The sequence below is a fragment of the Myotis daubentonii genome, chromosome 6, assembly GCF_963259705.1.
Source record: "Myotis daubentonii chromosome 6, mMyoDau2.1, whole genome shotgun sequence".
NCBI lineage: Eukaryota > Metazoa > Chordata > Mammalia > Chiroptera > Vespertilionidae > Myotis > Myotis daubentonii.
This window is the reverse complement of record NC_081845.1, coordinates 24,362,186-24,385,072: the sequence shown is the minus strand read 5'-3', so window position 1 is coordinate 24,385,072 and position 22,887 is coordinate 24,362,186. Positions and strand designations below refer to the sequence as shown.

General features: G+C 38.9%; 1 protein-coding gene across 2 annotated transcripts in view; it reads right to left on the bottom strand.

Moving 5' to 3' along the window:
• Positions 1 to 22,887, bottom strand: part of PDE7B (phosphodiesterase 7B) — a 275,867-nt gene that overhangs the window by 183,351 nt on the left and 69,629 nt on the right. For both annotated transcript variants that reach the window (XM_059700409.1, XM_059700408.1), the window contains exon 2: positions 5,783 to 5,843. Coding sequence is in view for 1 of the 2 variants with exons in the window: in XM_059700408.1 (XP_059556391.1) it covers positions 5,783 to 5,843 (61 nt within the window). In the remaining variant the exon portion in view is untranslated. The remainder of the gene's footprint in view (positions 1 to 5,782; positions 5,844 to 22,887) is intronic.

The window sequence follows — 22,887 nt, the reverse complement described above, 5'->3', positions numbered from 1 at the left end:
TACTATAAATTCTTGGCAGCAAGCTCAGCACAGATGGAAGCAACATTTCCAACTTTGCTTAAGAACTAGGAAATGTGTCTCTTCATCTGTGAGACCCTTTTGCTCTCTAATGAACCAAGGAAGATTCTGAAATATGATTATGTGCCAATGAGCTCTGATTAGCTCTTCATTAAAGAGAAGTTCCTATCCAAAGTATTCTTAGAAAAATACATACATACATACATACATATATAATGTATATTAAGAAGCTATTTTACGTTGAGGTAAGGAGTCATTTGTTTCAATATGAATTTAAATCTGTTTTAATGTGATCAAAACGCAGGCCTTTCTTCAAAAGCTGCAGTATTCCTGCCAAGTCTCCTGAAGTGAATACTTCCTCAGGGTCACTCACTTTCCTTTCTCTTCCTCAGCTCCCTTGGCTGGGGGATCCGCAGTCCCCATGGGCCAAGTGGCACTGGCTCTGTTTTAGTTATTAGTTTTGTCCTTTCTACCAGGACCTCTTGTCTCCTTTTTATTTTAGTCTTCACATTGCCACAAGCTTTCCTCCAGTGTCAGTATGTGATTTAGGGAATGCACATAAACCAAAGTATTCAGTCTAATATAAAATTAGGCATCATTGATTTTTTTTTTTTAAAGAAAAATATGGATTAGCATGAAACAACTCAGAGGGGATGACCAGGTCCCAGGTTGGTGTGTGTCTGTGAATATCCGTAAACTTTTAAGAGAAATGCTATTATAGGGAAGGGACCAGTCATGCCCTATTCTCTGCTACCACTCAGCCTCTGGCTTATCAAGCTGAAGGGGCTGATTATATAATGCTAGAACTGAGACCATTGAGGGGTGGGTTATCACACATTTTTTTCTATCTTTACCATCAAGCACTGGTTCTAGGATTACAACGGATGTCCCAAATCGCTGGCTAAACTGAATGGACAATTATATATTGTATCTTGGGACTCTTTTTTCATTGAGTTACCTTATAAATTCTATATAGATTTGTCTTTCTTAAGAAATTCTCACACATTTTCCCCTTTGAAGTGAAATTAAGGAGAATGGGAGAAGAAAAATGCCTCTTATTTTCTAACTAAGTCAAAAAAAAGGGCATTTGAATCAGCTCTCAGACAAAATGAGCTTCAGAGAGGCCAAACCTCAGGCCTCGGAACGGCTGCACCCCGGTCCTCAGGCCCCCATGGTGCAATGCCGGGAGCGGGGCGGGGGGGGGGGGGCGGTATTCCAGTCTAAGTCAATGGCATGGTGGGGGTTGTGAGTGCACAACCTTCCAAGAATCCAATGCTTTCTGCCACAATGAGACTCTCTGGTCCTGCTTACTTCGGGTAACATTTGCTAATACTTTAAAAGACAATAGAAAAAGGAGAGGTTTCCCTTCCTGTTTTTTAGTGAAACTAGTAGGTCATTTACTATGTTTCTAAGCCACCATTTAGGAAAGGAAGGAGTCTACCAGGGAAACACAGAAATAGAGATAGGCCCCTCTAAAAAAAAAAAAAAAAAAAAAAAAAAGCTAATAAGACAAATCAAGTAAAGAAAGAACTCCCCAAGGAGGAAAAGCTTTCTAGAGATGTCTGCCAATCACCTTTCCTTGCTAAATCTCAACTGCTTTAAGAATTATACTTCCTCTTGTTGACCTTTTTAACTTAGATGAACATTAACCATATCGTTTATGTGGAACATACGTAACATATGGCACTAAATCTGTTTCTCGTTATTTTCCTAAATACCTCCCTTCAGTACTCACTTCAGAACAATGGTACATACTTCTCCAAAGCTATACTGAAAGCACTTTTCTCCTATTTTGTTAATTTTTGATCTCTATACAATATAGCCAGTATTTTTAAATGAAAGGTCACGTGACACGGCACTCAAAGATTTCCAGTGGCTCCTCATCTCCAGCAGAATAAATGCCGAGTCCCCACAGTGACTCAGGGGATCTGGCTCCCAGACTGCTCAGTGCCTGTCCTCATTCTTGGACTCTGGCCGCATGTGCCCCTCTGCTCCTTGTGTTCTCCAAACTCCCCTGCTCAGTGGCTTGGTAAGTGCCGACCTTGCTACTGAGCATACTCTCTGCTCACCCTCCCAGGGAAGGCTTTGGCTGTTCTAGTCAAAATCTGCACCACCACCTCCACCCCTGCCATCATTACCTTACCTCTCACCAGCACCCTGCCTTATTCCTTCCACAGTAGAATTGCTTTTATTGTCACCCCAAAAATAATGTAGTAGATGATTTATATTGTTTACCACCCATTTTCCTGCCCTCATAAACTACTAGAATCTAAGCTCCACTAGGGCAGGAATTTTGTCTGTTTTGTTCATTGCTGTTTTTCTTGGGGCCTAGAAGAGTGCATGCCCTCTGGGACTTCTGGCTCTAACCGCTCACCTGCCTGCCTGATTGGCCCCTAACCACTCTGCCTGCTGGCCTGTTCACCCCTAACCGCTCACCTGCCTACCTGATCATCCCTAAGCACCTCTGCCTGCCTGCCTGATCGCACCTAACTGTTCGCCTGCCTGCCTGGTCACCCTAACCACTCACCTGCCTGCCTGATCACCCCTAACTTCTCTGCCTGCCTGATCACCCCAAACTGCTTGCCTGCTTGCCTGATTGCCCGTAACCACTCTGCCTGCCTGCTTGACCGCCCCTAACTGCTAGTCTGCCTGGCTGATTGCCCATAACCACTCTGCCTGCCTGCTTGATTGCCCCTAACTGCTCGTCTGCCTGGCTGATTGCCTCTAACTGCCTCTGCCTTGGCCCCCTCTGCAGTGGCTTCATCCGGAAGGACGTCCAGAAGGTCGTTCGGCTATCTGGTCTAATTAGCATATTATGCTTTTATTATTATAGATGTGATATGAGCTCTGTGTTAACCAGGCTCAGACTATGAGCACAATGTCATATAAAACAATATTTCCCCCTTCTTATTAGTTTATAATTGTAGGTTGGACATCTTAGCAGAGCACTGGTATCCAAAACTGCTCTTTGCAATGACAACTGTAATAGTTGTAATTTAAAAGCTAGATATTTTAGGGAAGCCGCTGAATTTCCTTCCAGCGGATGGTTTACTTTAAAAATGGACCCAGAAAAAACATTTTTATTTGAAAAGCAGATGGATTGCTAAAAGGGTCACAACATATTTTAATTTTCCTGTGAGAAAACAATCAACTAGATGATAGAGCCCGAACAAAGACTTGCCTGTCTGTTAGTTCTCATCAAAGTTCTACTGCAGGGTCCTGTCCCTGAACAACCTCTCAGAACTTCTCTGGAGCTGACAGGACCACAACTCATGCTGCTTTCAGCTTTCTACTCAGTTCTTTTTTATCTCCCTTTCTTTTCTTCTTTTTACCAGCAGGTCCTTTCTTATTTTTAAACAAATCAACTTAATTTTTTTAGAGCAGTGCTAGGTTCACAACAAAATTGAGCAGACTGTATAGAGATCTCCTAAATACTCCCAGTCCGGACATATGCACAGCCTCCCCTACTATCAACACCTCCCAGGAGAGTGGTATATTTGTTACAATCGATGAACCTACATTGACACATCGTTATCACCAAAATTGGAGTTGATATTAGGATTCACTCATGGTGCTGCACATTCTATGAGTTTGAACAAATGTATAATGACATATAGCCACCATTATAGTATTACACAAAGCAGTTTCACTGCCCCAAGGCCCTTTCTTCTTTGTTTTTCTACTATAAAAGTAATACATGCTAATGGTTGGAAAGCTATAAAATGCAGAAAAATATGATAAATCAAGTAAGGTTATTTTTTTCTATCACTAAAAATTATATACATACACATATATACATAATTACATATTTGTAAAAACACAGTATACATGTAGTTCTTTATATAGTTTTATATCAGGGGTATCTCCCTCTATTGGAGACAGACTTTAGGAAATTCAGAGCCTTTAGCATATCTCCTTGTTTGTTTTCTGAATACTGCAAGTAAACTAACTGGTTGTGCAAAATAATTGCATACATACCTCATTCCCTTGACAAAAACTCCATGCTTTTTAGGTTCTAGCTAAGAAGAAAGGAACAAAATAGAGATCTTGAACTTGGAAATGTGAAATTGCTCGGTGTGTACATATGCGTGTATGCTTGTGTGGGTGCACATGCGTGTCTATGGATGCATGCATGTGTGTTACATGTTACAATTTGGAGAACTTAAGGAAGTTCCACAGTGTTTTGTTTTACATTGTTTTGTTACATTTGTGCAATGAGCCCTTAGGCCATCCCTGATGCAACAGACTCGGTGTGTTTGTTCTGGAAGGCTTCCATTTGCCATGGAACCACAAACCTCAGTTACTGACTTTCATATTATTTGGCAACTTCTGTGCTATTTCATGGGTTGTTTGTTAATGGGTGGCACTTTTATCTATGACACATGGCACAGAATTGCAGGGATTACATGCACTCTGCATCGGCATGTTCAATCTCAGAAAACCCATTTGTTTGGGGGAAAGTGACTTTGTGACAAAAATAATTCAATAACAGCCCCAACTCATTTCCAACGTGTAGCAACCAGAGTAGTGGTTACCCAAAGTGCAGCTCATACTCTAAAAACCTCTCCAATTATGTCTACTTCACTATTGGGAGAAGTTATCCAAATTCTGGCATGTGTCTGGTTGAGGTTTTAGTAATGCAAACAAACAATAAGAAAATAATCTTTGTATCCTCAGAAATTAGAGAAGAACTTAAAATCTCTTTGTTGAACACTTGAAAACTATAGAGAGACAAAAAGAAAGAAATAAAAGTCATGCATGATCCTACCATCCAAAAAGCTCAAAACAGGTCTTGAGTATTGGGAAATGATAACCTCTCTAGATTCAATTCTGATATTGACTAATGGTGACCTGGACATACCCAATACTAAAAGAAAGAGATAAAAAGGAAAAAGGAAAAGACTTCACTGCTTCATTCCTAGAGCAAGTGTGAATAAAATAAAACAGGCTTAAAGTTAGAATCCCTATGATATGTGCTTTCGTAGTAAGGGATTAGCCAGGGGTGGGCAAACTTTTTGACTCGAGGGCCACAATGGGTTCTTAAACTGGACCGGAGGGCCGGAACAAAAGCATGGATGGAGTGTTTGTGTGAACTAATATAAATTCAAAGTAAACATCATTACATAAAAGGGTACGGTCTTTTTCTTTTTTGGTTTTATTCATTTCAAAGGGGCCGGATCCGGCCCGCGGGCCGTAGTTTGCCCACGGCTGGATTAGACTATTGATTTTTAAGAATTAGATGCTGTAACTATAATTCTAATATTATAAATTCATACATGTAACTTCAGCTCTGTAAAAATTAGTTTATTGTATATTTTGTAGTACAAGGAAACAAGTCAGTGTGGGTAATTGTGCTGACTTCAGATTAGTTCGAATATGTATTTCTCCCAGGCATTCTGAGTAAGGGCTTTGGGTTGATGTGAATTCTTAATAGTTTACTTACCTAGCTTATCATTTCTAGTCTAAGAATTAGCCTGATTCTTCTTGCTCTTTCATCACAGTCTCCTGAATACAAAGCACCCAATTCTGCGTTATGCTGATGATCCAAGAAAAGTCATGGTTCATGACTTACTGACAGTTATTAAAATCAAACCCTTTTTTTAAATCAAGTGTTCCACAGATATGTTAAAGATGTCTTTAAACCCATAAAAAGCCTATAAGCCTCTGCAATATGGAACAAGAGACAGTCAATAAGGCAACAGAACAACAATAAGTCACGTGACATCAACATGCTTCATATATATAAAGTGAAAAGCCTTCTTACCTAGCATGCAAACACATTTGACATTCTGATCAGGATTTTCAAACAAGAGTTCACCACACCTCTGAAAGAAAAAAAAAAAGCCATCATTATTTTAAGATTTCATACCAAGATTTTCAAGGCAACAAGTCCATGCAACATGCAACATCACCATGATATTATTCTACTCCTCATGAACATGAGTTACCTGGGTTCTCCTGGGTTACCTGAGTCTAGGAACTTATGTCATGAGTAGAGAATTCCCTGAAAGTAAAGTATTTGAGAGGTAAGTTGGGATCGGTTTTTCCTGCATGCCTCATGCCCCTGCCTAGGAGTGATTCTGTGTGCGTCTAAAAGGAGTAATGGCCAGAGTGGGAGATATGCAATCTATTAGACCTAATAATATGAAGTTAATTCTTCTCAACATTGGTCCTTATATAGTACCGAAGCTATTCTAAACTAGCCACTCTGCAATCAAGCCCAGATATTATTAAGCACAAAGTCATTAGCCTATACTTAACTCTCTGAACCTGGGGAGAAAAACAAGTAAGAAAATGATGAAAAAGTGGCACTCATAAGTGCTTCTCCCTAACCCAGAGACTTACGAAAATATCAACTTTCTTGTCTATACCTTAGTTTTAACTTGCTAGTTAAAAGTTTTATGTAAGGCAAACTCTAGAGAGATATCAGTTATTTCAGACTAGACCACATTTATGTATGTGCTTGACAAATAGTTGGTACCTGCATATATGTTAAAAATCCTCCCAATAAATAAGAAAATGACAAATTGAAAAATGTATAAAGGACATGAACAAACAATTTATGGAAGAGGAAATTTGAATGTTCATTGAACACAGAATATGGTCAATTAATCATAGTAATAAGTAGGAATCAATAAATTAAAGATAAAATGAGGCCTATTTTAAACTCACTAGTATGGCAACGCTTAGAAATTTGGCAATAACAAATGTTATAAAAAATGTTCAGAAATGAATACTCCTACACATTGTAGGTTAGAATATAAAATAATAGAACCATTTTGGAGAAAAATTGGCAAAATTTTATTAGATTCTACTTAAAAATTACCTAAGCTGAAATGTGCATTACCCTATAACATAGCAAGTCGTCTTCTAAACTGATAATCAGAAAAATTTTCACATATAACTTTAATGTCCAGCTACAAGATAGATAAATAATATGTTATTCATACCTTGGAATACTATATGGTAGTTAAAATGAATGAATTAGGATGACGTACACTATAAAAACATATACATAATTATCTTATATAAATATTCATACTGTATAATGTTCAAATATTATAAAACATATAATGTTAAAATCATATAAAATATATATAATTTTCAAATCATATAATACATATGTAATATTTAAATCATACAAAAATAAAATGTTAGGCAATAAGCTCTCTTCATTTTTTCTTATTGAAAATTTCTAAAAATAGTACATATAATTTACAGATACATTAATTTACAAGAATAACATAAACACAGGCAGTGAATAATGAATATCAAATTCAGGGAGAGGGAAGATATACAGAATAATGAATGCTGAAGAGCATTCAGGACTTATCAACTTTTTCTATGGTGTAGTCTCCGCTTATCCATGGGGATGCATTTTAAGAATCCCACTGGATTTCTGAAACTATGGATAGTACTGAACCCAATATATACTATATGCTACTTTTCCCCCCACACATAATTGTATATGATAAAGTTTAATTTATAAATTAGACACAGTAAGAGATTAATAATGAATAAAATAGAATTATAACAATATACTATTTGGAGGTTAATGGGGGGGGATGAGAACACATTTGTAATACCTTAACTAATAATAAAAAAAAATAGACAAAAACAACAACAACAAAAAAACAATATACTATAATAAAAGTTATATGAATGTGGTCTGTCTCCTTCTCCGTCTCAGCAAACCAGCATGAATCTCATTCGTATGGTATATTTTAGCAATCTCAGCATGCAAATTTTGTTTGAAGAATTAAACGTTCACCTTTTGTACTTAAAAGAACCATTTTATGGCTTCTCTTCAGCATATCTAAATTGTCAGCATCATTATTCTTGCAATTTGGGGCCATTATTAAGTAAAATAAGGATGACTTGAACACAAGCACCGAGAGATACTGTTGATAGCCATCTAATCATCAAGGCGGCTACTACCGATAAGTGACTAACTGGCGGGGAGCATATAAAGCATGGACATGTTGGACAACGGGATGATTCACAGCCTTCGTGAGAGGGCACGAAATTTCATCATACTTACTCGGAATGTCAGGCAATTTAAAACTTAGGAACGGTTTATTTCTAGAAATGTTCATCTAATATTTTCAGACCATGGTTGACAGTGGGTAATTGAAACCACAGAAAACAAAATTGCAGATGGGTGGGTTGGGGGAGAACTACTGGAATGGTTTGTTCCTTAAATTATTCTCTAAACTGTTTTCTATGCTTCAACTATTTCTTAATAAGAAAGAATTGCCCCATATGCAACACTCCAAATATAAAAAAGGCCCTTTGCATACTGCTTCTAGGCACCCATTTACCTTGGGCTTACAGAAGCCACCTAGTACCAGGCTTAACTTATTCTCACTACATATTTTTTAGTAAGATGGAGGACCTACTACTTTGCCCATTTTCCTCTTTCTTTCACTGTTCACAACTTGTTTAATTTCACTCCTGTCAATCTTTATTGTAGTATTATTTTCCATCTTTGGTTGGAAATCCACTTATGCTCAGGGCAGTCTTGTTATATGCAGATTTGCAATTAGGTTTGGGCATCAGCACCCCGAATCCCCACTTAGTCAAGGGTCAACTGTACCTACACTACATACTTTATAAGACAATGTGAGAATTCACATTCTTCACCCGTAACTAAGAAATCTGCTGGCACAGAAGAGGGGCAGGTTGAGAGGGGAAAGGATGACTCTATTACATTCAAATCATCCCATTTTCTGGAATGGCTTACATTGTTTCACAAAGAGATGGGCAATTGGCTCTGGGCCATGAAAAGGAACCAAATTGCTTGGGTGAGTCAAGAGAATGGATTGCAGAAGAGGAAGACAGGGTGAGCCTGAAGGTTGCAAGAGGGCATTAGATACAGCACGAAGAGTATTATGAGTGATATTTATCACGCCATTTTAATCTCCTCATGCCTCAATTCTTTGTAAGTAACATGGGATGCTAATATATACCACAAAGCCATATCAGAAAGCAAATGTGAGGATTAATGATTGTGGCGTCTGGACTGACTGTCAGTTCCCGTTTTATCTGTGTTTTGGCAGAGGTTAAACGCTTTCAAATTGCTGGCATCCATTTCCAGCATCACCTGCTTTTTAAAGTGGTATTTTAATGACATGAAAGAATTAATAACTATTTTTAAATGAAAGATCAGAGGTTTCTAAAATGTTTTCAATTTCTTGGCAAAACAAAGTGCTAGCTAGCAAGTTCTATCAGTTCATATTCTGGGTTCTATAAGGGAGTAACTGGAGTGGTCCCTGACCCCTTGTTAATGACAAAGCCCACACATGTGCTAGGACTGAAGAGCTTTCCTTTTTTTTAGTTGCAGGGACTTGTAGCAAAAGATGGGTGGAAGTTGCATAACTTCTCACAGCTACCCAAAGCCCAAGAGCAGCCTTACATATGTCCTTCAAGAGCCAGATGGATGTGGGTGGGGTGATGCCATGAGGGTCTTGCTCTCTTTCCTGGACACAAAACCAGGAGAACTTTCTGAAACTCCCATGAAACATGCATTCCGTAATAGTCCTGGCCTGCCAGGGTTCACTAGCCACACAAACTAATGACTGAGCAGCAAGGCCATCAGGGTGGCCCTTCTGATGACTCTGAGGCAGTCCTCTTCCTGGCTGCCTGGGAAATGCCTGAGGCACTTCTAACTAGTCCTTTAATTTCCTTGCTTTGTAAAGTTACCTGATAATGGTAATAGATTTTAAAGCAATGCCCAGCAGGGAATCTGATTGTTCTCCTGACTTAGAAAAAAAACAAACAGATTGTTTCCAGTGTTTTTTCTCATTGATACTAGTACTTAGGGAGCCTTGCCTGCCAGGTATCTTCTTGTGCAACCAAGAGTTTTGACCCAGTTCAGGAGATTAATTGGGTTAAGCCATGGGGTCCAAGTTTCAGAAAACTGCAGGATCGGCCATAGGGGAAGGTTTCATGCCCTCCCGGGTTCTCAGGTGCTGCTGCCTTTCTCCCCTGCAGACTCCTCAGCCAGACTCCCCTCTTGTAAGGCCCTGATTTTGATTTGGTTGTGATCACCAGGCTTGTACCTAATTCTCAGATTCTCATCTCTCCATAGAATCTCCATCTTGGTTTTGTCTTCTGTGCCTGAAATACTGAGGTCAACTCTCCTTGTTAATGTCCATTGCTCCCAGTCAACATTGCCTCCAAATAGTAGGGCATAGTTTTCAAAATCTCCATCCAAGGGACTAGAGTCCTGCCAGGGACAGATCCACCTGGATCATGCATTCCTCCCATAGCAAATAGGATATGCTGCACAGGAACTCATGTGTAATGCCTATCACCCTCTTGGACCATAAAGAAGCAAACTACTTTCACAGTTAGTGTTGCTAACATGCCTAGTTATTGGAACTCTGGTGCCTTATACACACCAGGCCCTTAATAAATACTTGTGGACCAACTAACGTATATTTAGCCCATGCTATGAGCTAAGTGCTGTATATCTAGCATCTCATACTTTTATTATACTCTTTTAAAAGAGTAGGAAATTGAGGAATAGAGATACCACACAGTATAGAATACTTCCTTCCAATGAGTGAGAGAATGAAAGCTGACGGCTTATCTGATGCTTGACATTATACATAGATTCCCAAATACTGGCTCCTGTTGGCTTCCTCATTGCCTTGGCCAAGTAGACTATGTCTATTTACATCCCTTTCTCTCATTCATTAGCCAGTAGCTGTTTGAATGAGTTGCCACCTATTAGAATGTAGGCTTAGGATTAGACTAATCCAAGTTCAAATGCAATTTATTCAGTTTTACAAAACTTGCCTTTTAATAATAAAAAAAATGCTTTTATAGATCTTTAGAAAGAGAGGAAGTGAGAGGGATAGAGAAATAGAAACATGCATGGGAGAGAAGCATCATTGATAGGCTGCCTCTTGCATGCCCCCTACTGGGGATTGCTCACAACCCTGGCAATGTGCCCTGACTGGGAATCAAACCAGTGACTTCTTGGTTCCTGGCTAGCTGCTCAACCATTGAGTACACCAGCCAGGCTGCTTTTTCTTTTCTTTTAAGTATATTTTTATTGATTTCAGAGAAGAAGGGAGAGGGAGAGAGAGTCAGAAACAGCAATGATGAGAGAGAATCATTGATTGGTTGCCTTCTGCACACCCGACACTGGGGACTGAGCCTGCAACCCAGGCATGTGCCTTGACCAGGAGTCAAATCTTGACCTCCTGGTTCATAGGTCGACACTCAACCTCTGGGGCATGCTGGCCAGGTTGCTTTTTCAATTGTAAAACAAGCTAATATTATTTGCATCACAGTATTATTGCAAGATTAGTTTTTAATTCATTAAGAATAGGAATGATTTAAATTATTGTAGATAAGATTGTAACATAAAAATACAAATGAATAACCTAACTCATTTGTTAAAATTCTATTTTAATTTTCATACTATTATTTAGGATTAAAAATGAAGAAAATAAAATACTTCTAATTTTTTAAAGTCAATATTTCACAGCTGGTTACTAATTCTTATTTATTAAGAATTTTCTAAATTAAATCTAAAATTTACTATCATCACTATGTATTAGTCTCTCAGTGGGCCTCCTGCAGCTAATCGTTTTAGGACAGGTGTGTTGATATCTTTGGATGGGAGGAAACATTAGCAAATAAAACCCAAACAGAAATCCTTGTTGCTTAGAGGTTTCCCCAGTGTCAGCTGAGGTAATACTGCTTTCTGCAAGTAGTTAATGTCAAATGTTACCAGCAAATAAGTAATAGATGGTGGTTTTTTGGTTATTTCTTTCCCATCCTTAGAGTTTTCTTTTCTAGCAGAAAGGAATCTAGTACATGGAAGTAGATGCTTGTAAAATCATTGGAGGAGCAGGCTGAAGAACGGGCCTCTCAGAAAAAGTGCAAAACTGGCTCATGAGGGAAGCTGTGGTAGGCCTGTGGAGAAGCAGGAGGCATCACTGAGGTTGTTGGCTTCAAGGACACTCCACCATGGCAGTGGTCCAGGGATTAGAAAGCTATTGGCACAGTTGCCTCTTGACACCCATGTTGCTAGTGACTAAATGTTGGATGCTACTGACTAAATGTTGGATGCTACTGTAGAAATGCAGAAAACCCCAACGCTTCCATGACTGTGCTTGATAGATCATTAAACCAAATCAAAACAAAAAGAGCCCATGACTTATAGACTCGTTTTGGAAAAGAAAGCTGAGTTTGCTAAGCTGAAGAAGTGTTAACTATGGCCACTGTTTGGTGGGAAGTGAAGTACATGTCACCTATGCCAGGAGCAAGAGACACCTGGATGGGCAAGGCTTCAGTGCAGGCTGCCTTCATCCCCACCCTCACTCCATCTCTAAGTACTTAAACCCTGCATGTTTGCCATAGAAGAATTTCTCTAGTGAGATCTTTAGTTAACAAGACAAATGCCTGTAAGATGATGCATCTGTTTTATTTGATCAATCCTTGAACCCCTATGCATCTATCATGATTATTAATGCATAATGGGCACTCCTAATGTTAATTAAATGAATGAATAAATAATTCTTTACTGAAATTCTGTGGGACATACTTGAGATTTAAGATTATCTGGGAGGCACTAGAAGAGACTTCTTTTCCTGGAGATTTAAGTAAGTATACTGGTAAATGCTGCCATCAGATGCAGCCAAAGAATATGGAGCCGCAGTGGGGAGATGAAAGGGGAAACTTGACATTGAGAAGACATTTAAAAACATCTGCCTCACCTTCCAACTCACCTTTTTCCCCCCAAAAGAAATGAATGATACTAATCAAAGCCAGACTCCCAGGAGATAGGCCTAGAGAGAAAATGTTTTAGGTTGGTAGATCATAAAAAGAAAGCTTCTGTTAAGAGAACTAACTCCCTAAAGGGCATGGAAGCTTGCAACTCCATTAATCTCTATCAAATGAGTAAATGAATAAATGATCATTCAAAATTAAATCAGTATTGAGTACCTACACTGTGCAGGCACTGTACCATGAGTATGGAGACAAAATCCAATGAGATTTAGGCTAGATGCTGTCTCAGGAAGTTAATAGTCTGGTCTGAAGTCAGAATACAGAAGGCTATGGACACCCCCCATCGTGGGCATCCAAAGCTACCTAGGGCTACCAGAGACAGCTTCCAAAAAGAGATGACCACAGCCCTGTCCGAAGGATAGGAAGGAGTTGGCTGGCAAAAGAGGGGGCCCATTTGGGCAGAGGCAGGTGTTTATGAAAAGCCCAGAAACCCTTTAGGATCCTTCAAGTAGCCACTGAGTATGGGAGCAGACTGTGCTGTGTCTGCATAGAGGGCTTAATCACAGCTGCAGTCACAATTGAGACTGGAGGAAACTAAGGTCTAATGGTGATTTAAAAAAAAAAAATCTGGACTGGGCTAGAGAGGCCAGGTTTGCTTTTGAAGAGCAAAGATGCTTAATGAATTCTTTTAGCTTTGTAACAAATAATTATGATAGCTCTTAACAGTAGCATTGGCCGCAAGCTTTTTATCCATTTCTACCTTAGACTGGGTACCAAGCCTGAGGTGTTCCTTATTCCTTCTTTTTGGATTATTACACACAATGGCTATGAGCAAAAGGACAACCCCTAACCACACAGTTGAAACCTCATGCCGGACAACTTCTGCTCCTGCCAAAGCCATTAGCACCTAGTCTTGAACCCATCACAGCGTCCCCAGCTCTGAGAGGGTGCGTTTTCAGGGCCTCCTACTTTACAGTGGCCCCCAAGTCCATCTACCATGTGGGTGGCACAGCGAGGCCTGAAACTCTCAACACTGTGGCAGCCTTTGGCACTCTAGTGCCAGAGGACAGCAAATTTGGAACCGGGGCTGATTTCAGCTCGAGCTCATGTTTTCCTTTCTAAGTTTTTCCAGTGAAGGAGCAGATTTCCATCCCAGTGCAGGCTGTTAAAACGTCAGACTAATAAGTTTTCAACAACCTGTCACTGCAGATCTCCAGCAACAACCTGGCACTGCCTTTGAATCGGGGCCTCATCGTCCAACCCAACCTCAGCCAGGCAAAATAAGAGACACACCAGCAACAGAACAAAAAGAGATAATCACCCCGAGCTGAAATTCTTAACAAACCCATTGTCGCCAGCCAGCAGCACATCTGTGGGCTACATAACCCGAGGTGACCCTGCAGGAAGGGCCATCCCCCATGAACCTCTAATTAGCTATGGTTAGGAGTGACTTGAAAGATATTAATGCTATTGCTGTTGGAAAGGAGCCTACCGGCTTTTAACAGCTTTGTTTTCTTCTTCAGTCAAAGAACAAAATGTTAGCTCAATGGCGTATGCTTTCTATTAGAGAAGTGCCAGCAGCAGCAATCTCCAGAGAGTCTCTCAGCATTTTATTACACACCCCTATTTTTAAATGTTTAAACACTACTTATTATGAACCAAAACTTGGAAAACCTGGTTTCAGCCCAAGAGTACTTTTTTTTTTGAAGTTACTAAGCAAATGTCCAGAATGCAGAACTGGGTTTTCTGTCATTTCAGGCTTGGACAGTAGAGGGCAGTAGAAAGGCCACAGTACTATCTATGTATGTGGTCTGGTTGGACCCCCTCTGGGAGTGGCTGGGGTCATGGCGCACAGGGTCAGAGGCACTGTTTTGCGTTGCATTCTCCAGTTCATGAAGCATTTCTTCATGTGACACTTTGATTTTTAGTAGACACATTGAATACCACATTTTTCATTGTGTAAAACAATGACTACAGCACAATGGCAAGCACAATCTTCCTAGAATCTGTGCCTGTGAAAGCTGATGGCAGGTGGAATATAGCTGGGTTATCTCCTTAGCGCACCCAGTTATCAAAACTGAGTATGCATGTTGGTCGAAGGCACTTTGGGAATAATTTTGGTATGGGCGCTGAGCCTTCCCTTTTATCAGACATAAATACCTATGCCACAGATCTTGCTAGATAGAGAAAAAAACATGTCAACAATTTGCTATACAATTTCATCTTTTGTTTACCTTCTCAGAACCCTAATTGTTGATAACTAGCTGCAGCTAGTTTTTCAGAGGGACAGAGACGCTTCTGTGAAAGCAAACAACTAAAGCCATAAGTATTCAGCTTATACAGAGCAAGTTTAAAAAGAGGAAGTTCATAGCCATTTTGCTTTAGAGAAACAGAAAGCAGTACAGATTGCTGCATAAAATGGAAAGATCTTATATTGGGTTCAAATTCCTCACTAGCTGTGTGATCTTGGACATATTATTGCTTATCTTTCTGAATTCACTTGTAGAGCAGAGGGAGCAACAATGTTCACCCCTCTAGTGAAATAATGTAATATACTAGTATATGAAAGCATCTTGTGTACTCTGAAACCCACAATGGGACTTGCTGTGTGTGTTGTTTTGTGGAAGTAAGGAGGTGGAAATGGGAGAGGACCATCTGGCTGAGTTGCATACAAGATAGAAAACACAGTTCTACTAATACTCAAAGTCATGGCATTTTGTGAGGGGAAAATTTTGCTCCTCCCATGTTGGAGAGCACCAGACCCTCAGAGGGCAACCTGCAAAACCGGAAGTCTAAAGAACAGAGGTTGGCAGGGCAGGACTGGGCAAGAAGCTCAGAGCTGGGTAGAGCAGTAGCCTTTAAGAGGGAGAGAGAGAGCAGAGTCTAATGAGAGGTGCAGCTCTGAAAGAATGCAGGAAAGGGAGATGGGCTGCGTGAGAATCTGCAGCTTGGACCGGACATCTCCAGCACCGGAAGCACACACTATTGATCTGGGAGGGATCTAGGGGGTGACTGTGACCAACTAAGTCATTTACAGATGTAGCAAATGAACAAGTCCCCATGGACTTAGGGGACTTTACATTTCAGGGTTTTATGATGATCCCAATATGGGCTCTTGAGTTCGAATCAAGATGCTAGCATTTACTAGATGTGTCACCTTAAGCAAGCTACCCAATAATTCTTTGTCTCTATTTCCTTATCTGTAAAATGAAGATAATATTACTGCCTACATCTTTGAGGATTAAATGAGGGTTAATATATGTTAAGCACTTATAATAGTACCTGGTAAAACTAAGTACTCAATAGTTATTATCTTAAAAATATACAATTATTTCGTTCGGAAACCGGTTTGGCTCAGTGGATAGACTATCCGATAGAGCGTCGGCCTGCGGACTCAAGGGTCCCAGGTTTGATTCCGGTCAAGGGCATGTACCTTGGGTGCGGGCATATTCCCAGAGGGAGATGTGCAGGAGGCAGCTGATCGATGTTTCTCTCTCATCGATGTTTCTAACTCTCTATCTCTATCCCTTCCTCTCTGTAAAAAATCAATAAAATATATTTTAAAAATATATATATACAATTATTTTGAAGAAGAGAAATCATGAAAAACATGGCTTTTTTGTAGGTGCCATCCAGTGTTACTCCATGTTATCTCCTTAATCTAGACCTTGAGCCATTGCGCTGGGCAGCCTCAAGTCCACTGAGGCATGCATAAAGGAACAGAAGTCTGCAGCACATGTGAGATAAAAGTGCCCAACAAATACTTGTTTAATGAATGAATGGAAAATGAGAAGGAAAAGAGCAGATTGAAAACTGGACCAATTCTTACTACACAACTATTTTCAGTTCCTGCAAGGGAAGGACTTGATGGTCTAAAGTAAGGTCTCACTTTTGTTGAATATTTCATTCAAAATATTCATTTTCCCAACCTTCATTGAGGGTTTTCCATTGCAGCAATGGTGCTAACATATCTGACTTTATTAAATAAATCAAGAAGAACCTATCTCTATTTTGATTACTTTATTCTTAAATCAATTTTGCGTGCCTATGATCCTAATTAGGGAGGATTAAGCTGACTTTTTGTGTAGTGGAAATGTAGACTCTAGGCCAGCCGTGGGCAAACTATGGCCCGCGGGCCAGATCCAGCCCCTTTGAAATGAATAAAACTAAAAAAAAAAAAAAAAAGACCATACCCTTTTATGTAATGATGTTTACTTTGAATTTATATTAGTTCACACAAACACTCCATCCATGCTTTTGTTCCAGCCCTCCAGTCCAGTTTAAGAACCCATTGTGGCCCTCGAGTCAAAAAGTTTGCCCACCCCTGCTCTAGGCCTTAGAGTCTAGGGGATTCCTATAGACCATTTAGTTACTGGACTGAGGCCCAGAGACTGTCTAACCCTGCCTGATGCACAATTACCCTTGGCATTGAGGAAGGAGAGAGAACCCAAATGGGTTTGGGAAAGACAAGGTTTCTCATAGTTGTTCACATACACTGGTCATATCCTTGAAAGGTGTGTAAGAGTTTCTGAGTACTCTATTCTGGTTGGATAGGGGAGAGAGGAACTAATATTCAACAAGTCCTCAGTGGCAGTTGAAGACATGAGATAAGGGTATGTGTTCTGGGTAAGGTAAACTGTAGATGCAAAAGCCTAAAGGTAATTGAGGAAGGAAGTTAAGAATGACCAAAAGGAGATGAGGGTCAGATAATCAGGAGAACTGGGTAGTGGAGAGACACTAGACTGGGAAAGTTAGCAGGGACCAGATCATGAATGGCCCTGTGGGACTTCATTTAGTGATTGGACATGAGCCTGGATTCCACAGGCCAGGGATCTGAACGAAGTCACTGCAGGTCACAGGCCATCTGTTCAAGACAATAAAAAAATCCCAAAAGTGTTTAGAAAGCTTTTATAATGGGGATACTGTGCAGCAGCCACATTTGCTGACCCACGTTGCTTCTCACCACACCTGGCAGTATCCGCAGGTAGGAAAAGGGTTTTGCTATGTGAGGCACTACCTCATGATTGAGGGTTTAATGACAATTCCCATATTTTCGCTAATAATCATAGTTTTGACAATCAGCGATGTTAGGGAATACCACCAGAATGTTCATCCGTTTTGATCCTCCAGTATTAATTACCTCACACAGGGGGTTCACAATTAAATAGATTTCTTCGAATTCAGTGTAACCCAGTGTGGCCCTTATGAATAGTAGTAGATTACTGAAATGAGAATGTGACTTGGCAACTTTCTAAGTCTAGCATGAATATATTATGAAGACCATGGCCTTTCAAATCATTCCTGGAGCGAAGACAGAACACATGGAAAGGGCTGATTAGTAGTCAAGCTCCTGGATTCCAGAAGACAGAGGAACTGGTGTTCTAAACAAAAGTCCTTCCCTGACACTTGGAAAGGAACCTCAGAAACCACTGGGTAAACACGCTCTACTTTAAGAAAATCATTCCTTTACGTGACTGTCATGTCAGAGTGAAATCTGAACCTGCCCTTTAGGCTGGCATACCATGCGGCAATGCCTCTGTCCCCCAGCCACCCCGGAAGACTGACACTGTGAGCACTTGGAACAGCTGCTTTTTTTTTTTTAGTTTGACCTGTGTGTTGCCAATAATTTGTACTCACAATTACCAAACTGCAGCCATCTGGTCGAAGTGTCCAAGCTTTAGACAATTAAAATTGGTTTTCTCAATTTACATTGCAATTTTAAAGCTACTTTATATGACCCTATAGACAGTACAAGCTTAATAGATAATGTCAGCAGTATCTCTAAATCATTCTTCAGACGTCACAATTCAGAGACTCATGGGACCTCATCCAGCCTGTAACTGAATGAATATTTACTCAGGACAAAGGAGTACTTATAATGTGCTCCTTGCAGCTCACAGCAGTAATGCTCCTGTACATAAACCAACAATTAAATGTAATCCTATACACTTATAGTTTTGAAAGAAATTCAAACCAGCCCTTGGAATTAAATAACCCCAGTGCTAGAGAAAATGACTTCCAGAACATCAAGCCTCACATGCAAACACAGGGCCTCTGAGCCACAAAAGAACAAACACTTTTCCACAGGGATAAGGGCTTGTTGTTGTACTACTTGTGAGGTCAAAGATCCAGATGTTCCCATAGACAATCAAACAACTATCACTGGTCAAACGGTATCGACAATCCTACAGGACAGCTCTGAGACATGGACTTGGCCTCGGAAAGGAGATTTCTGTAAATTTTGTGGGCAATAAATAGCAGCCCCAGGTGAGAGCTGGAAAATTCAAAATTTTACAGAAATGACTGACAGGTTTCATAAGCTGCAAGTGAAAATGAAAACCCATAAAAAAGAAAGTGTATATTTTGCTAGTAGCTATATTCCTCTTTGGTGTAGCTTACTAAACCCCATGGCGTATAGTGAAAGTCACCTTCTCTTGGGCCTGTCACTTTTCATGAAAGTAGAAACCTCCTTGTCTAGTTCACTGCTGTTCCCAGCTCCTAGAGCAACATCTGTCACATCATAGGCTCTCAATAAATACTGCTTGAAACAAAGAATGAACTAATGATTTGGCACAAAAATATACCCAATTCAGTTAAAAATCTATGAGATGTTGAAAACTCAAATTAAAAGAGAGGAACAAGAGAGTAAAGTTACACTTAAAATTTAAATAAGCTTAAATTACAAGTTTTAATGCCATTACTCCCTTGAGAAGTTAGCATTCGAAATTATGCAGTGAATCTACTATTTATGCATTAAGTAGAGTCCACTCAGGGGCAAAGATTTCTCCAGGTATTATATTTTGGAAAGATAATTTTCCCTGGAAAGCAAAAATCAGCAGCTCTTCCCATGAACAAAGATATTAGTTAAACAAACAAACAAAATATGTTTTAAATTTTCTTTGTCAGAGTCCATATCAGGAAAATATAGGTAATACCTATATTCTGTCTCATTAGTATATGCTTATAGGATTAAACCAGCAAAGTGTTTCAAATGATTGAGATGAAAAATTGTATAAAGGGTCACTTGGGGATTACTTGGGGGTAGTAGGTACTATGTTGTTGATGTTTGTAATTCTCATTATAATCATTCTATTTCCTCAAGACTCTCTGCAGCCTTCTTAGAAATAGATTTGAGATTTAATTCTTATTAGTATCAGTGAAATGAAGGAATCCTTAAGATCATGCTTAATTAGCTTCCCGGTAACTCTGCCTGTGAAACTGACATTGCAATCTGACATATATTCATCAATTAATAATTCTCATTAACTACCAGATACTCAGCAAACTAGCAGATTTTTGGTTATATTGAATCTTTTCAACCTAATGACATTAAACAATTTTCTCTATTCATTCCTAGCAAAGCAAGAAGAAAGTTAAACACAATAATAGCAAGCTTAAAAATAAAGTAATGCATATAGATCCATGAATTAATTTACCAGCCTTAAATTTCAAGAGGCTAAGCTATTTAAGAATAGGGGCTGTGTCTGAACTTTGAATCACAGCAGAATGTCTAGCTTAAAACAAGTGCCCAATTAATGCTCTTTAATGCATGGTTAAATTATGAAAATATCGTATGCCAAGGAGTGCAATTATTAGTTTAACAAATTCTACTAAACTCAGACATATCAACATAACCATTTCTGGACATCACTGTTAGGTATGAAATGTGTGTGTGTGTGTGTGTGTGTGTGTGTGTGTGTGTGTGTGTGTGTGTTATCCATATATATCATGTCCATACACATATACGATGTATATCACATAACTGTGCTTACTAATGTGCTTTAGTTTAGTGGTTAATAGTCCTAGATCTTGTCTGGCATCTAATAACAACAGTGAGTTTTGAGTCCCAACTCCACTATTTCTTAGCTCCTTGGCCTTGGAAATTGGCTTACTCCTTCTCTCTATGCCTCTGTTTCCTCACCTAGCCAAAAAAATAAATAAATAAAAATAAAAATAAAATACAGAGTTGTTATGAGTTAATACACATAAAGTTCTTAGTGTAGTATCTGGTACAACAGAAGTGAACAATATATACCATCTAAGACTATTATACCCTTACATTATATGCTTCATTAGGTCAAGTAAACAAAGAAGGAGAAGCCTTACATTTTACTAGTATTCTGGATGTTGTAGCGCCTTGCCTGCCAATTAAAAAGTGAATCTTTGTTGTGCCCTCTGTTTGTGTTGGCAAATCTTTGAAAAAGTGTCAAGATGTGGTGACAGAGAGCTTGAGCTTTAGAGTTCAAAAATTCATGGGGGGGGGGGCGGGGGGGACTTACCAGCCATATGACCTCAGGGAAACTTCTGAACCTGCTTTATCCTCTCTAAAATGTGATAAAACCTCTACTTCATAGGGTTGTCCCAAGGATTTAGATGTTATCAGCAAAGTTGCTGGCTCAAGAGTATGATATGTTTGTATGCATCTATGCAGTTATCTTTCTATGTTTTTTAACTTCCTTCCTTCTCCATATATTCAAATTATCCCTATTATTCAAGGTCCAGATAAAATGGTGATTCTTTATGAAGGTTTCCTGATTCTTTCTGAGCCTAAGTTAAGCTTTTTCTTTCCTGAATTTACTATAATTCTTGTAGCCACTCCATTTCCTACTTCACATTTTCATTAATCTGTGTTAGACCATGAAGTCTTTATGGTCTGAATCCAGATCTACTTTACTTATATATTGCATATATATAGCCCATTCAGCCTCTGGAATAATATATACACATATACGTGTGTGTGTGTGTGTGTGTGTGTGTGTGTGTGTGTGTGTGTGTACCTGAGTTCATGTGTATGGTACTGAAAAGTGTTTAACAAGCATCTGTTATTAAAATCCTGCCTAGCCGGTGTGATTCAGTGGTTGAGTGTCAACCTATAAACCAGGACGCACATGCCTGGGTTGTGGGCTCGGTCCCCGGTAGGTGCAGGAGGCAGCCAATCAATTCTCTCTCATCATTGATGTTTCTATATCTCTTTCCCTCTCACTTCCTCTCTGAAATCAATAAAAACATGTTTTAAAAATATTGTTACTACCCTGCCTTATCCTACAAAGATTTGGAGGTAGATGGATATTTCTCTTTGTTTGCCTATGAGCATATTTATACACATACTTCCATACATACAGCTACATCCACATATATTGCAAAAGGTATTACACCTAACAAAAGTCTGGAGTCAAAACCTCAAAAATGGTCCCAAAACAATAATATATAGTACACAGTGCTAAACTCATTCTGGAATTATGTTCTTCATGTTGAAATCTTTTTATTTTGAAGTTATTAAGAAAGGAGACATTTTCTTGTAACACTTCCCATGATATATTTTGTAGATATTATTCCAGGAAAATATTTCAACCACTATTATTCGTTTATTATAAATGAAAATATTAAACTTTGGAATCAAGAAAGTAATATTCAGTTGCTTTTTTGGCCTGCCATTATTCATACCTTTCTCTTTTACCATTGCCAACATTCTTGTAGAACCCTTTGTTATTGAAACATTTCTTCATCTAACCCCCAAAAGTAATTCTTTTTTGTTTTAAATACCAAACAAATTACCTTATTCTTGGATAATATTTATAATATCATCTCTACAAACAGGTCATCAGTACTTTGTATGCTATAACTCATAGCAGATAATCAAAGGATATTCTTTTAAGGAGACCACTTAGTTGAAATTTATAAATAAAGGAATAAATGAAATTTGGTTCAAAATAAAGTTCTAAAATAAAAAATCTAATTTTGAATATCTTTAAGTTAGCTACCCATTGGGCATATGTGTTAATTATGTGAACTAATTACTAGTCTTTATTTCATTTTAAAATGTAAGATCTGTATGTGGTTTTTACTCCCTAAAAAGAGTAATGTCAGGCTAATTTTAAGGAATATAAAATATCAGCCAACTTATTGATAATTGATGTTTCAAAATATGCAGTTAAGTGAGTTGGCAAAAATGTTTCCTCATAAAGAAACTGTTTTTGGTGATCAGAATAATAAAGCCAAAGAACTTTATTTATTAAATGAACATAAACTTTTTGTTACACATATAACTCCAACTAGCCTCAGAAACCTTATGGTGAATAATAAAGTAAATGCATACTAAAGTCTTGGTCATGCATGCATCAC